The sequence below is a fragment of the Corythoichthys intestinalis genome, chromosome 6 (genome assembly GCF_030265065.1).
Source record: "Corythoichthys intestinalis isolate RoL2023-P3 chromosome 6, ASM3026506v1, whole genome shotgun sequence".
Lineage (NCBI taxonomy): Eukaryota > Metazoa > Chordata > Actinopteri > Syngnathiformes > Syngnathidae > Corythoichthys > Corythoichthys intestinalis.
The window spans coordinates 414,733-431,637 of NC_080400.1; the positions used below are offsets into that span (position 1 = coordinate 414,733).

Here is a 16,905-nt window from a genome sequence, read left to right on the forward strand (position 1 = left end):
AAAATCCATTTTGCCACATGGCAAATGCTACTTTTGGGTCTCGCTGTCTCATTTTTTAAAAATTATTTTTTAATTTAAATTAAAAAAATATATATATATATATATATGTGAAGAGAATATTCACAATGTACTGTGTTCTTTTGTTGTTGTATTTTTTTGTATTGAAATACAAAAAATATATAAAAAATGTATTTTTTTAGATGTTAAAAATGAAGACAGTCATTTTCTCACGCTTAACTGAAGTCGAGTCGTGGGGGGAGCACCTTCTACTCAGCCATAAATCAAGAATTTATTTCCTTATTAATTAAAAAAGTAAATACTTTTTATACATGTTTAGCACTTTGAAGAAAAAAAAAAAGTACGTTTTCTATGCCAGATCGATAGTTGGCGCCAACGAGCTTTTGGAGTTGGCGAAGCGCCGTTAAAGACAAGAAGCAGCCGCTCGCATCCCCGCAAGGCTGCACCTGTGTGTATTTGTTTTTTCCCCAATTTGCTGGAGCACCAAGTAAAGTCTTCTCTTTTTTTGGTCGTGCGGGAAGGCAGGCAGGTGAGGCGAGGGGCGGACATGGGCAACTGCCTGACCGTCGGTCCCAACGAAGCCTTGGTGGTTTCCGGTAAGATTTAGTCAGCTGGCTAAGCCGAGAGTGACTGCAGTTTCATTGCTCGCCGCTAATCGGCGGCTAGCCTACAACCCTACCAAGCTAATTATTATATTTTATTTAAACAATCGTATTGTGCAAACCAAACACATCAACCATCATGGCCGTTTTCCTTTTCATTCATTTTTATTTATTTTTTGTAAAATTGATGTTTTTCCCCTAAATGACTATTTGTCATTTATTTATCGATCACTTATTTTTTTTTTAAATGACCATTTAGGGCGATGTGGTGTTTGAGCGGAAATCCTCTTGTTTTTGCTTTCTTCGCAGGCGGCTGTTCGGGATCCGATTCCAAGACCTACGTGGTGGGCGGGTGGTCGTGGGCTTGGTGGCTCCTCTCCCACACGCAAAGGTCAATTCTTCGCATACTAACCATAAGATGTCGCTGTTGGGCTTTCTGAAATAATAGTTCATCTAATTGGCCGTCGGCGGATATTGAGCCAATCTTCCATTGGTTGACCGATACTATCAAGTGACAAACTCGTTGAAATTCACAACTGAGCCGTCCGATCGGACGTCCGTCGATGGCGCCCGACGTGTAAATGGCACGCAGTGGGTTTATTAGGGTTTCTTCAGACTCAAAACAAGAAAACGCCGGGCCCTCTGCACAAAAATGTGCTTCGAAATACGTCATTGTTTGTCAAAATACGCGGGGTCCAATGACGACATGGAGTGCAGGTTGCTACTGAAGCAATCTAGTGATGGAGAAACCGAAGCTTTCTTAAGCAGTGAATCAATATCAAGCAATGTGTTGAAATGGTTCGGTCTTATGAAGCATTTGCCATGAATCAGTGTGGTGAGTCATGACACTGCTTCACCACTGCTTTCTGTACCACTTAAGCAAATGTGTTGAAAAGGTTCAGTGCTACGAGGCATTTGACACAATTCAGTGTGGTGGCATCTGCTGGACAAAAATATATTGAACTTTCATATAACCATACAACAAAGTGTCTTCTGAGTACCTAAACCTGTGGGTGGTATGGTGGTTTCATACCTTGCATAATGTGCAAGCAGTAGAGCGATCGACTCCTGGCCTAAATTTTTTTTTCTTACCCCAGATGAATTAAAAAAAAAATAATAATAATAACAACAACAAAAAAGCCGTTAAAACAGCACAATGTAATGTCAGCTTGTTACTTGTGTTTTTTGTTTTGTTGCCCTCTGCTGGCGCTTGGGTGCGACTGATTTTATGGGTTTCAGCACCATGAGAATTGTGTAGTTATTGACATCAACAATGGCGAGCTAAAAGTTTTTTTTTTTTTTATTTAAAATTTTACAAATTTTATTAAAACGAAAACATTAAGAGGGGTTTTAATATAAAATTTCTATAACTTGTACTAACATTCATCTTTTAAGAACTACAAGTTTATTGTTAGCTGGGACGCGAACCCGCGCGCTGCGACGAATCTAGTCGGCAGGCAAGGATGTTAACCACTGCGCCAATAAAGCTCGAGCCAACGGAGTAGCCGTTAGCGTCCTTACATGAAGGAATCAGCGGGGAGGTTTCCTCGTGCTACAACGGATACACTGTGTGTCAAGTTCAAAAATAGATCCTTAGGTTGACATTGTAAAATTACCCAAAAATAAGGAGAGAAGACACTCAGTTTTCTTGGCCAAGGAGGTCAAACATGTGACTCGTAAGTCACCAAGATTGATCTAAAGGACAAAAAACCTCCTTGGTATTTTATTTAGGGGTTTTCCCTGAACAAGATGGGTGTCGCCCTGAGGGAGGGGAAAGCAGGCTGGCGACACCCATGTGGTTTTTTATTGGCTATGTGTGTGCATGTAGGTGGAATTAAGTGATACACGTGTGTAGAGCAAGAGCTTATGTAAACAATCATATAAACAGTCAAAATAATATATAAACCGTCAAAATAATGAGTTATGCAACGTTAAACAATCAGCAGAATAGTCCAAACACTTCCAGTTATGCACCGCTGTGGCCCTGGAAGATGTCCTCGGATGGAAAATCGTCCTCGAAGGGCTAGGCGAAAGTCCAAACCCCAGGTGCTGAGGATGCCTGGAAGGTCCAGTTACGCAACGACGCGGCCATGAAGCCACCCCGACCCTCTTCTGCACTTTGTAACACTTAAGCATTATACTACAATCTGGTATAGCAAGCAATAATCATTTACTGGTTATATACGTAAGAAAAATGTGGCAATATGTATTATTTATGGTATATATGAGCATAAGCAAATCTAGAAGTAAGAAGAATATGGCAGTATATATGAGCATAAGCAAATATTCAATCAACCAATCAAGCAAACATTTAATAAAATCAACCCCCGATAATTATCTCAACACTGTGGGTGCACCCGTTACACTTGGTACCAGATAATCTGATCATCCCCTATGGTCTTCCTTGTCGGTTGCTGAGCGACCAGGGAAGAGACTTTGAATCCAAGATTGTGAAGGAGCTTTGTGGATTGATTGGGGCAAGAAAAATCCGTACGACTCCCTATCTTCCTTGTGGTAACCCGGTAGAACAATACAATAGGACGCTGTTGGGCATGCTAGGCACACTTGAGGACAAAGACAAGTACCATTGGCGAGACTTTGTCAAGCCCTTAACACATGCCTACAATTGTACAAAAAATGACACGACAGGATATTCCCCATATGAATTAATGTTCGGCAGACAACCCAGGTTGCCTATTGATCTGGTCCTTGGCACTTATCCTGGGGAAGTTGGTACAAAATCCTATTCTGACTACATTAAGACACTTCGTTGTAACCTCCAAGAAAGCTACACTCTTGCTTCAGAACACGCAAAAAAGATGGGTCAGAAGAATAAAACACAGTTTGACAAAAAGATAAGAGCTGCTGAACTCTTTGTTCCTAGTAAGGAATGTCAACATCAGAGGGAAACATAAACTTGCCAACCGATGGGAGCAAACCATTCACACAGTTGTGAAACGCATCCAAGACAGTCCTGTTTATATTGTTAAACCAGAAACTGGAGAGGGTCCTCAACGCACCCTACACAGAGATTTGCTTCTCCCATGTGGGTTCTTACCTGTCGCAGATCAGAGTGAATTAGATTCCCAAGATGACAAAAGAGTGAATATCAGGACAAGAAGTAAAACAAAGAAAAGGAATGAGTCTGATGGCCGAATTGAAGGACTGGACAGTAAAGAGGATCAAATGAGTGAAGAAGAGGAATTTTGCATTGGTGGTTCAGTGGTAGAATTCTCGCCTGCCATGCGAGAGGTCCCGGGATCGGCAGCGAAGGTTTCGGGGGGAGAGTGTAACGGGTACACCCACAGTGTATCCGTTGTAGCACAAGGAAACCTCCCCGCCGATTCCTCCATGTAAGGACGCTAACGGCTGCGCCGTTGGCTCGAGCTGTATCGGCGCAGCGGTTAGCGTCCTTGCCTGCCGACTAGATTCGTCGCGGCGCGGGGGTTCGCGTCCCAGCCTGGTCAGATTGAATGTATATATCCATCTTGTGTCTTATCTTTCCATTCCAACAATAATTTACAGAAAAATATGGCATATTTTATAGATGGTTTGAATTGCGATTAATTACGATGAATTCATTTTTAAGCTGTGATTACCTTGATTAAAATGTTTAATCGTTTGACAGCCCTAAATATAATACTATTAATTAAATATCCATCCATCCATCCATTATCTTCCGCTTGTTCCGGGGTCGGGTCGCGGGGGCAGCAGCTTTAACAGGGAAGCCCAGACTTCCCTCTCCCCAGCCACTTCAACCAGCTCCTCCGGCGGGATCCCAAGGCGTTCCCAGGCCAGCCGAGAGACATAGTCTCTCCAGCGTGTCCTGGGTCGTCCCCGGGGCCTCCCGCCGGTGGGACATGCCCGGAACACCTCTCCAGGGAGGCGTCCGGGAGGCATCCGAACCAGATGCCCGAGCCACCTCAGCTGGCTCCTCTCTACGCGGAGGAGTAGCGGCTCGACGCCGAGTCCCTCCCGGATGACCGAGCTTCTCACCCTATCTCTAAGGGAGAGCCCGGACACCCTGCGGAGGAAACTCATTTCGGCCGCTTGTATCCGGGATCTTGTTCTTTCGGTCACGACCCGAAGCTCGTGACCATAGGTGAGGGTAGGAACGTAGATCGACTGGTAAATCGAGAGCTTTGCCTTTCGGCTCAGCTCCTTCTTCACCACTACGGACCGGTGCAGCGTCCGCATTACTGCAGACGCCGCACCGATTCGCCTGTCGATCTCCCGCTCCCTCCTACCGTCACTCGTGAACAAGACCCCAAGATACTTGAACTCCTCCACTTGGGGCAGGATCTCATCCCCGACCCGGAGAGGGCACTCCACCCTTTTCCGACTGAGGACCATGGTCTCGGATTTGGAGGTGCTGATCTTCATCCCAACCGCTTCACACTCAGCTGCGAACCGCTCCAGTGAGAGTTGGAGGTCACGGCTTGATGAAGCCAACAGCACTAAATCATCTGCAAAAAGCAGAGATTCAATGCTGAGGTCACCAAACCGGACCCCCTCAACGCTTCGGCTGCGCCTAGAAATTCTGTCCATAAAAGTTATGAACAAAATCGGTGACAAAGGGCAGCCTTGGCGGAGTCCAACCCTCACTGGGAACGAATTCGACTTACTGCCGGCAATGCGGACCAGACTCTGACACCGGTCGTACAGGGACCGAACAGCCCTTACCAAGGGGCTCGGTACCCCGTACTCCCGGAGCACCCTCCACAGGATTCCCCTAGGCACACGGTCGAACGCCTTCTCCAAATCCACAAAACACATGTAGACTGGTTGGGCGAACTCCCATGCACCCTCGAGGACCCTGCTGAGGGTGTAGAGCTGGTCCACTGTTCCACGGCCGGGACGAAAACCACACTGCTCCTCCTGAATCCGAGATTCGACTTCCCGACGGACCCTCCTCTCCAGCACCCCTGAATAGACTTTACCGGGGAGGCTGAGGAGTGTGATTCCTCTATAATTGGAACACACCCTCCGGTCCCCCTTTTTAAAAAGGGGGACCACCACCCCGGTCTGCCAATCCAGAGGCACTGTCCCCGATGTCCACGCGATGTTGTAGAGGCGTGTCAGCCATGACAGCCCTACAACATCCAGAGCCTTTAGGAACTCCGGGCGGATCTCATCCACCCCCGGGGCCTTGCCACCGAGGAGCTTACCAACCGCCTCAGTGACTTCAACCCCAGAGATCGAAGAGCCCACCTCAGAGTCCCCAGACTCTGCTTCCTCAAAGGAAGGCGTGTCGGTGGAATTGAGGAGGGCTTCGAAGTATTCTCTCCACCGACTCACGACGTCCCGAGTCGAGGTCAGCAGTACACCATCTTCACTATACACAGTGTTAATAGTGCACTGCTTTCCTCTCCTCAGACGCCGGATGGTGGACCAGAATTTCCTCGAAGCCATCCGGAAGTCGTTTTCCATGGCCTCACCGAACTCCTCCCATGTCCGAGTTTTTGCCTCGGCGACTGCCGAGGCCGCAGTCCGCTTGGCCAGCCGGTACCTGTCAGCTGCCTCCGGAGTCCCACAGGCCAAAAAGGCCCGATAGGCCTCCTTCTTCAGCTTGACGGCATCCCTTACCGCTGGTGTCCACCAGCGGGTTCGGGGATTGCCGCCTCGACAGGCACCAACCACCTTACGGCCACAGCTCTGATCGGCCGCCTCAACAATGGAGGTGCGGAACATGGCCCACTCGGACTCAATGTCCCCCACCTCCCCCGGGACAAGGGAGAAGTTCTGCCGGAGGTGGGTGTTGAAACTCTTTCTGACAGGGGATTCTGCCAGACGTTCCCAGCAGACCCTCACAATACGTTTGGGCCTGCCAGGTCTGGCCAGCATCTTCCCCCGCCATCGGAGCCAACACACCACCAGGTGGTGATCGGTTGACAGCTCCGCCCCTCTCTTCACCCGAGTGTCCAAAACATGCGGCCGCAAGTCCGATGACACGATTACGAAGTCGATCATCGAACTGCGGCCTAGGGTGTCCTGGTGCCAAGTGCACATATGGACACCCCTATGTTTGAACATGGTGTTCGTTATAGACAAACCGTGACGAGCACAGAAGTCCAATAACATAACACCACTCGGGTTCTGATCGGGGGGGCCGTTCCTCCCAATCACGCCCCTCCAGGTCTCACTGTCATTGCCCACGTGAGCGTTGAAGTCCCCCAGTAGAACGAGGGAGTCCCCAGAGGGGGCGCTCTCTAGCACACCCTCCAAGGACTCCAAAAAGGGTGGGTATTCTGAGCTGCTGTTCGGTGCATAAGCACAAACAACAGTTAGAACCCGTCCCCCCACCCGAAGGCGGAGGGAGGCTACCCTCTCGTCTACCGGGGTAAACCCCAACGTACAGGCGCCAAGCCGGGGGGCAATAAGTATGCCCACACCTGCCCGGCGCCTCTCACCATGGGCAACTCCAGAGTGGAAGAGAGTCCAACCCCTCTCGAGAGGATTGGTACCAGAACCCAAGCTGTGTGTGGAGGAGAGTCCGACTATATCTAGTCGGAACTTCTCTGCCTCACACACCAGCTCAGGCTCCTTCCCTGCCAGAGAGGTGACATTCCATGTCCCAAGAGTTAGCTTCAGCAGCTGGGGGTCGGACCGCCAAGGCCCCCGCCTTTGGCTGCCGCCCAACTCCCTACGCACCCGACCCCTTTGGCCCCTCCCACAGGTGGTGAGCCCATGGGAAGGGGAACCCACGTTGCCTTTTCGGGCTGAGCCCGGCCGGGCCCCATGGGGACAGGCCCGGCCACCAGACGCTTGCCTTCGAGCCCCACCTCCAGGCCTGGCTCCAGAGGGGGGCCCCGGTAACCCGCGTCCGGGCAAGGGAAACTGGGGTTCAATAATCTTGCTCATCATAAGGGGTCTTTTTGAGCCATACTTTGTCTGGCCTCTCACCTAGGACCTGTTTGCCTTGGGTGACCCTACCAGGGGCTTAAAGCCCCAGACAACATAGCTCCTAGGATCATTGAGACACGCAAACCCCTCCACCACGATAAGGTGATGACTCATGGGGGGTAATTAAATAGATAATAACCAAATAACCCTCTCTGGTTTCTTCACAGAAAAAAGCCAGGAAATAAATAACACTATTGGAAAAAAAATATTTATACAGGTATTGTTCAGGGGCCGGACCAAATGTGGAGGCGGGCCGTAGTTTGGGGACCCCGAAATTAGCTCAGATTACACATTAGATTCTAATGTGATCTAACTTCACTTTACTCTCCCTTGTTCTCAATATGACGTAATGCGCGCAAAAGCTCTCCTCTCCACAACCCACAACATTTTGAGGGATATTTCCCCTTTTTATAAGCCTTGTTTGACTGAACCAAATCGACTGACTCGACCCCTCCCTACCTGAGTGACACATCCACGGTCGTGGGCGACACGCGTGTGTCATCACAACGCTTCACTTCCGCGGCCAGGTGATTTTCCACTGAATGAAGCGAGACATCGGTACAACGTATTGGAATACTTGTCGGGCGTCTGTTTCGAGCGTGACGTCACTAGCTGTTCCACCGGATCCAGCGAGACATCGGGATGACTGATTTGTGATACTTCTGCCGCGAGCGCTCGACACTTGTCTCGAGCGTAACATCACTAGCAATCTGAACTTTTAGCCAGATTGCCGGAATCACGCCAGCCTGGCGCAGCTCCGACGACCCGGGCCGGCGAGACCCCGAAACCCGGCCAAAAGGCCAAACTCTGCACGTTCACCTTTACCCCTTGTACTGACTTCATTTCGAAAGCTGGAAAAATGCGTCGAAGCACAAGTTGACAATTTATTCGGGTCAACAGCGATCAAACGGCAAGGCAAAACAAAAACAGACTCAGGCGAGGAGGCAGACTCGTTCCAAGGTCATCCTATCACAAGTCAACAAAAGGTGCCTGAGAAAAATGACAACGATGAGTTAAACACTCAGTCGTTTTTGAAGGCTTTCGCGGTGCGGGCTGTGAGCAGAAGAAGGGTGTTTTTGGGCGTTGTTTAGGATTATTGTCTGTTTGTGGATTGGACAGGAGGATTCGGGAGTTACTGTTGTCATGGCAACAAGGATTGTGGATTCTGCCACCTCAGCGCAACGTGATTGTTGAGAGTTCACTTCTCGGTCACGGGTTCCTCCTTATCGGATGTTCCTTGTCAAGACAAGATGTCCCGCCATCTGTTCTGGACTGTCCGGAACAAATGTCGGGAGTTGGTGGCGCAGACGTGGGCTTGTCAGCGCCAATCTTGCTCAGTCAGTTGCATGACTCACGCATTGGGCTTCTGTGATAAGAAGGCGTCATGTATCTCTTATGCCTTGCCTCAAATATATTCTGTTTGGTTTCTTTAAACTATGGTATAAGTGCTATTAATCTTATATTGGGTGAGTTTGAATAATACAAACAGTCGATCGGTAAATACGAGAAAGGATACCGTTCGCAAATGGGGTAAAGCCACAAAAGGTGTGGTCGGTTACTGTCGGTTCAACTTCTTGTCGTTTCTTCTGAGTACATTTTGGCAGCTCTCGGGGGCCCCGAGCAACCGCCCGGCGCATTGACATCAGCCATTTTACGGCCGGCTATTTCCACGTGCGCAGAATGACGCTGGAGCTCATGACGCTACAGCCGCGCTGTGAGGACGTGGAAACGGCGGAGGGCGTGGCCATCACCGTCACGGGCGTGGCTCAGGTAGGCGGGCGATCGATCGGGAAGCCGCCGACCCCAATCTGACTCGGCGCTTCGGCAGGTGAAGGTGATGACGGAGCCGGACCTCTTGGCGCTGGCGTGCGAGCAGTTCCTGGGCAAGTCGGTGGCTGAGATCAAAGGCGTGGTCTTGCAGACACTGGAGGGACACCTACGCTCCATCTTAGGTACTGGCAATCGCATGGCTTTCCCTTCCCTTCTTTTTTTTTTTTTTACTGTCCACCAATTGCGTCAAACAGCCTTCCGATACACGAAAGCCCCTTTCGGACATAACGCTGAACTCTGTTTAAATCAAAAGATGATTTTCTCGCCGTCAGAGCATCTGCTATTTCATCGGTGGCTAAACTTACAGCGCAGTATCGGCACGTTATTTCTTAGCACTCGCCGATAGCGACGACATCATTTTACAATGTTGTGACGGCGGACGGTAGGGACCTTGACGGTGGAGCAGATCTACCAGGACCGAGACCAGTTTGCCAAGTTGGTACGGGAGGTGGCGGCGCCCGACGTGGGTCGCATGGGCATCGAGATCCTGAGCTTCACCATCAAGGTGAGAGGTCGCCGTGCCACCCCACAACGGCGGCCTTGACTTCCGTGTCTCGTAGGACGTCTACGACAAACTGGACTACCTGAGCTCGCTGGGTAAGACCCAGACGGCCGCTGTCCGGCGAGACGCCGACATCGGCGTGGCTGAAGCGGAGCGGGATGCCGGGATACGGGTAATTCACGTTCCAGATTTATTTTGAAATTAACTTTTCCATTTGAAGATTTTCTCATTTTTAGCTGTACTTTTTGACTTTTTTTGGTTGTTTTTTTTTGTAATGAATAGGGCTGTCAAAATTATCGCGTCAACGGGCAGTAATTTTTCAAATTAATCACGCTAAAATATTTGACGCAATTAATGCACATGTCCCGCTCAAACAGATTAAAATGACAGCACAGTGTCATGTGCACTTATTTTTTGGTGTTTTTTGCCCTCTGCTGGCGCTTGGGTTTTATGGGTTATCAGCACAATGAGTAAGCATGGTGTAATTATTGACATCAACAATGGCGAGCTACTAGTTTATTTTTTGATTGAACATTTTACAAATTTTATTAAAACGAAAACATTGAGAGGGGTTTTAATATAAAATTTCTATAACTTGTACTTACATTTATCTTTTAAGAACTACAAGTCTTTCTTCCATGGATCGCTTTTACAGAATGTTAATAACGTTAATGCCATCTTGTTGTTTTATTGTTATTATAAACACATTACTTATGTACAGTATGTTGAATGTATATATGTCTTGTGTCTTTCCATTCGAACAAAAATTTACAGAAAAATATGGCATATTTTATAGATGGGTTGAAATGCGATTAATTACAATTAATTTTTAAGCTGTGATTAACTCGATTAAAAATTTTAATCGTTTGACAGCCCTAGTAATGAATGCGTCTGTTATGTATTCCTCAATTGTCAATATTTCATAAATGAACTCAAAGGTTCCCAGTGACGGCGATTGACGTCCAATGGGTTTTGACTGGGCGACAAAATGGATTGGACGAAGTTACACGGAAATAATAATAATGAAGATAAAGAAAAATTGTAACATTTTGCAAAAAAAGTAGGAAATACTTTGATAAAAAGTCATACAAATGAAAATGAAATGAAAATTTTAAAATAAAAAAATGGAAAAAGGAAATACTTTAAAATGATAGAAAAATATATAAAAAGGAGGAACTTATGAATAAATTCCTCTTTTTGGATTTTTAAAATTATTGATATTTTTTTAAATGAAAATTCATTTAAAATACAATTTAAATGGTATATATATTTTAAAATAAGGAATAATAATTTATTTTTTACGAAGGAATCTGACCTTTTAGCCAGACTGCTGGAATCACGCCAGCCGACCCAACGGACCCGCGCTGGCGCAGCTCCAAATACCCGGGCCGGCGAAATCCCGACAACCCGGTCAAAAGGCCAAACTCCACACGTTCACCCTAGTCTTAACCTCTGCTACTGACTTTAAAAACACAAGTTGACAATTTATTCAGGTGGACAGCGATCAAACAGTAAGGCAAACAGCAACTAGGTCCAGGCAAGGAGGCAGACTCAGGGTCACCATATCACAAGTCAACAAAAGGTTCCCAGAGAAAAAATGACAACGATTAGTTAAACATTGTCTTTTTGAAGGCTCTCACGGGGCGGCTTATGGGCAGGAAGAAGGATGTGTTTGGGCGTTGTTTAGGATAATCTTCTATCGCAGTTTGGGCTGTTTAGTTCGTGCGTCACAGTTGCTGAGTCACCGTTACTGGGGCAACTGCAGTGGGAGATTTTGCCCGCCCCGGCGTCAAACAAGCTCTTGTCAGTCGTGTTATCAGTTGGATATCGGGCGTTCTCCGGTGTTCCTTGTGTTGGGACAGGACGTCCCGCTGTTTGTTATGGTTTGTCCGGGAGAACTAATTGCGAAAGTTGGTGGTGCAGACGTGGGCTTGTAGATGTTTTGCCTCGTCAGCGTCAATCGGGCTCAGCCAGTTGCATGGCGCACACGTTGGGCTTCCGTGCTAAGAAGGCGTCATGTCTATTTTAGATCCTGCTTGTTTTCCTTAAACTATGGTATATGTGCTATTTATTTTATATTGGCTGTAATACAAACAGTCAAACCGTCAATACAGAGAAACGATACCAATCCCTGATTGATTATACGCGTATTAAGCGTGTTAGTTATACAAACAGTCAATTGGTAAATACAAGAAGAGATAGTATTCCCTTCACTCCGGACAAGCTATCAGTTAGTGACGGCTGTTTGATACGGAGGCGAAGGAGTACGAAACGCCCCGAGCCAAATGTCCTCTGCCGTCCCGTTAGGAAGCCGAGTGCAAGAAGGAGATGATGGACGTCAAGTTCCGGGCCGACACCAAGATGGCCGACTCCAAGCGAGAACTGGAGCTGCAGAAAGCCGCCTTCAACCAGGAGGTCAATACCAAGGTACGGCCGCTATTTTTTTTTCCTGTCCCGGTGTCGCCGACCGACCGACCGACCGACCGCGTCTGTCCCGTCCTCCGGCAGAAAGCAGAGGCCCAGCTGGCGTACGAGCTGCAGGCGGCCAAAGAGCAGCAGAAGATCCGCTTGGAGGAGATGGAGATCCTGGTGGTGCAGCGGCGCAAGCAGATCGACATCGAGGACAAGGAGATCCGGCGCGCCGACATGGAGCTCGTCGCCACCGTCAAGCGGCCCGCCGAAGCGGAGGCCTTCAAGATGGAGCGGCTGGCCCAAGGGCACAAGTGAGCGCCGTCCGAACATCCGACGCCGCTTTCCGTTTGGATGGATGGGCCAGCTCTCCTCCTCCTCAGGAAGATGCGCGTGCTCATCGCGGAAGCCCATGCGGAGAAGATCAGAAAGACGGGCGAGGCGGAGGCGTCCAGGATCCGGGCGGTGGGCAACGCCGAGGCGGAGAAGATGAAGCTGAAGGCCGACGCTTACCGACGCTACGGCCACGCCGCCAAGACCGCCCTGGTCCTCCGGGCCCTCCCCGAGGTAAACGCAGCTAACCCTTCCTTCAGGGCCCGTATAACCCTTTTTCTTTGCAGCGACTTGGTGCTTCCAACTCTTGGAGACTTTTTAAAAACATTTCCAGGAGACATGGACGGTTCCGACTCCATCGTCTAGCATAACACACAAAGCCGTTCAGTCTCACAGGCCTCGCCACTAGCTGCTGAAGAATAATTCAAATGGTTAGCTTTGTGGCACTGAGCTAATAGCAACTTAGCAATGCTATCCAACTTACTTCAATGATGACAAAAATATAACTGCGACATGCTCAGCTGTTTACAGTCACCGCATGAGTCGGGGGCGCTATTGTGCCTTCTAATGTGAACAAGTTGAATCGCACAGATCTAAATTAAGTCCGTTACACCCGCAGATCGCCGCCAAGGTGTCGGCGCCGCTGGCCAAGACCGGGGAGATCGTCATCCTGGGCGGAGACGGCGGACGCGACCGGCTGCCGCCCGAACTGATGGCCGACGACCTCACCAAGGTAACCCGGATTAATTTTCGGGAGGCTGTAGATAATTATGTATACAGCGGCGGTTTTAGGATTTTTCTGGAACGGGCCAAGAAGAGGCCACATGTAACCCTCAGTGTCACTGCCATCTTTGTTCAGTGTTTGTTTTGGTCAACAAGGCAATACGCAGATTATCCTGCAGGTGGTGGTATAAAACATCTTGACACTGTCAAGCAGAAAGGAAGCAATAAAGTTCATATATAACCATGCTGTGTGCAAGTAAGGATACAATACATGGAAAAATCATTTTAAGTACTTTTTTTGAAAAGCAGCTCAATATTTAACCTCCTCTAGAATAGGCCTGAACGATATTGAAAACCCCGTCATTACAATTTTGGGGGGGGTTTGCAATATATTGCGATATTAAACTAGAAGAAATCTCTGTTGTTGCTACAGCTGTAACACACTTATGTTCAAAATGACACGCATTTTAACAATAAAACTGGACACCAATTTTTTGTGTCCAACTAGGCTGATCAATATGTCAATTTTGTAGAGTAAATTAGCCCAATTTGCCAGATAAAAATCCGCTATCTTAAATGCTACAAATGCTAACGTATTTACAATTCTCTTAGCAAATCGCTCACAAGTAACTCCGCAAACCATAGCTCTAAACTTAATCACAAATGCATACAGAAACATATATTAGCTGAAACAACTTACAGCCTGATGTGGGCCAAACCAAAGCACAGCTATCCCTTATCCATGTCTGAGTCTGATTCTCAGTCATACAAGGGACCGGTCCAGCCAGACCTAGCACTGCCACTAGAGGGCAGTGTACCCACCATCGGTAAACAAAATTCAATACTTTAGGACTTTTTGGATAGTTATTTTGGGGTACATAAAGGGTTCATTCCGATTCACGCGGAAATTCTGTTTAAGTTACCAGCATAGGAACGGAACTCTTTTGGAACCCAGGGACTATATCTACTCCCCGATATGGATGACGTCATTTAAGTGCCGTATCAAAACCGATACTAGTATTGGCCATACACTTCATAATGTATTGACGGGACACAGGGCGCGGGGCTGATAAATAGGGTGCCTGCATTGTTGGCCAGGCCGTCAAAGCTGATCGAGTGGAATCACAGACAAAAAGAGTCTTTTGTCGTAGAAAATTCTGGTGAATAAATGCTTAAATCCCCAAATTCTTTATAGATATGGACGTAAAACTCTCGATTCTTGGTTAAAAGCAAAAAAAAAAGTGGGCAGTTAGCATTTATTTTACGTAAATATGTCTAAGTACAATGCTAATCTGTTAGTGAATGTACTAGCTAGCGGCCGTCTGATGTAAACAGCTTTTCCAGTGAAAATTTTTGTGAAGAAATGCTTAAATTCCCAGATTTTTAAAATATAAATTGATGTAAAACAGTCTCTAAAGCAAAAAAAAAACAAAAAAAAAAACGTGCAGTTATCGTTACATAAATATTTTGAAGTACAATGCCAGTCTGTTAGTGAATGTAGCTAGCGTTCGCCTGATGTAAACAGAGCTTTTCTGGTGAGAATTCTTGTGAATAATTGCTTAAATCCCCGAATTCTTTATAGATATGGACGTAAAACAGTCTCGATTCTTGTTAAAAAGAAAAAAAAAGTGAAGTTTGCGTTTATGTAAATATGTCGAAATACAATGCTAGTCTGTTAGTGAATGAAGCTAGCAGCCACCTGACGTAAACGGAGCTTTTCCGGTGAAAATTTTGTGAATAAATGCTTAATTCCCTGAATTCTTCATAGATATGGACGTAAAATTGTCTTGATTCTTGGTTGAAAGCAAAAAAACGCGGAGTTAGCATCCATTTTACGTAAATATTTCAAACAATGATGCCAATGCAGTAGCGGCTAATTTCTCCCATTGATTTTTTTTTTTTTTACAATGTTTCAAAATGCATGCATGGTACGAAAAATATAACTTGAATCCTCCGAGGCGCAGTGCATGACCAATCTGAACCGTCAATATATTATGAAGTTTATTTATTGGCCACGCCATTTCAAGCGGAGAGAAAAAATAGCCGCTTCTAGTCGGCAAATGAGTCACCTTTCAATTCATGAACTTGTTTTGGTTCCATCATTTCTCCCTTCATCTCTACAACTGTCAGATTGGGCTGCTGCAGAAGATGGCCAAAAGTAGCGCGTGAGCGGTGGCGGCACTTGTGACGCTCGGCCCGAAATCGCCTTGGTGGCGGCGCCTAAAATCTGCTGGCGGCACGTGACGGCGCACTTCACATCCGAGGCAGCTGACTTTGTTGAGAAGTACTTTCATGATGAAGGCTTTTCTGTCACTATTTTGGGATGACTGTGTCCAAAATCTGCTCTATCATTTCAAAGTCACTCGTTGTAGCATCTTGAAGTGTTTTTGTACATTTGATGGCGTATCCTTTGACTGACAGGAAGCCAGTGCTCACCATTTCACGACAGATTATCCACTTGTGTTTTAGATGAACTATAACATCCTGATTGGTTTTTGGTGAAGACCTGTAAATAATCCTTTGCACTCATCTATTCTCTAAAGGAATGTGTTGATCAGTTTCTTCAAGGAAAAGATATTTATAGCAAATAGTATCTTTTTAGAATGTAATCAGCTTTCTAAAAAGTACAACCAAATACAATTTGCTACATTACTGGCTGACTTTTAACTGCAATATTTTTAGACCTGGACAAAGACTGTTACCGTAACAAACATTGTGAGTGTGCTTGATGCATTGCTGTCGTAAAATACCGTGAACATGTAACGGTGACGATGAAGTTGTCGCGTTGTCATCTGGTGACAGAGACTACGGTCACGTGAGCCTTTGTTTGGAATAAAAAGTCATTTGGCGGGGAATCAATGCTACTTTTTATAGTGTTTTTCTTCTTTTGTTCCGTGGGTTTGAGTGGATTATAGTTTCCATTTCATGTTTATTCAAAAGATTAGTATCACTTTTAGTTTTTTATACTGTTGTTTTTTTCCACGTGCAAAACCTTTTTCACGTGTAACTATTGCTCCTGGAAATAAAATACCAATTTCACTTCAATATGTTAGTTTTGTGAACGCAATACAGATTCAGAGATTTTAAAAAAAAAAAAATATATATATAACCTTTCAGGAAGAAAAAAATATATTTCATATCAAAAAACGATAATTGTCGAAAAAACATTTAGATCGTCATTGAGGGACAATTTTGTAAAAAGGGATGAAATCTGTAGTAATCATTTTATCAATCAAATTAAATCTCATGCTCAGCTGGCGCCGTTTTGTAAAATACTAATTATTTTTTATATTGACTAATTTATTGCTGGTGTATTATTTATGTAACAGTGTCGGGCAAGGCAAGCCCCTTGGTAACAAATAAAACAGGTCTGGCAAAAATCAATGAAGCAGCAGAGGTGGTGACAATGAACAATTTTGTTTTGGTTAATTTATTTTAACAATCACTAATAAAACACGCTTTATTCAGAACGTCAAATTGTTGAGTGGATATTTGAAAGGAAAAAAAAACAATCACAGCAAACAACTCAAGTGAAAATACCCCCAATGAAGACAAGGGCAAAAAAAAAAAAAAAAAAAAAGGGGG

General features: G+C 46.2%; 1 protein-coding gene across 2 annotated transcripts; it reads left to right on the forward strand.

Moving 5' to 3' along the window:
- Positions 1-418: 418 nt before the first annotated feature.
- LOC130917893 (flotillin-2-like) lies at positions 419-16,184 on the forward strand. Of its 2 annotated transcripts, none has more exons than XM_057839648.1 (12): positions 419-466; positions 544-614; positions 930-1,011; positions 9,203-9,293; positions 9,352-9,475; positions 9,740-9,858; positions 9,914-10,027; positions 12,163-12,282; positions 12,364-12,578; positions 12,648-12,831; positions 13,217-13,330; positions 15,451-16,184. In XM_057839648.1, exons 2-12 carry the CDS (start codon positions 566-568, stop codon positions 15,487-15,489), a joined length of 1,251 nt encoding a protein of 416 aa, XP_057695631.1. In that variant the 5' UTR covers positions 419-466; positions 544-565; the 3' UTR covers positions 15,490-16,184. The 2 variants fall into 2 exon arrangements, with proteins under 2 accessions (XP_057695631.1, XP_057695630.1); XM_057839647.1 differs by having other exon boundaries at positions 431-466; positions 540-614.
- Positions 16,185-16,905: the final 721 nt, after the last annotated feature.

Coding starts and splice junctions, on each gene's coding strand:
- LOC130917893 (XM_057839648.1), top strand. CDS start 566: ATGGGCAACTGCCTGACCGTCGGTCCCAACGAAGCCTTGGTGGTTTCC. Junction 12,579..12,647: donor CGGCTGGCCCAAGGGCACAA/GTGAGCGCCGTC, acceptor CCTCCTCCTCAG/GAAGATGCGCGTGCTCATCG. Junction 12,832..13,216: donor TCCTCCGGGCCCTCCCCGAG/GTAAACGCAGCT, acceptor TTACACCCGCAG/ATCGCCGCCAAGGTGTCGGC.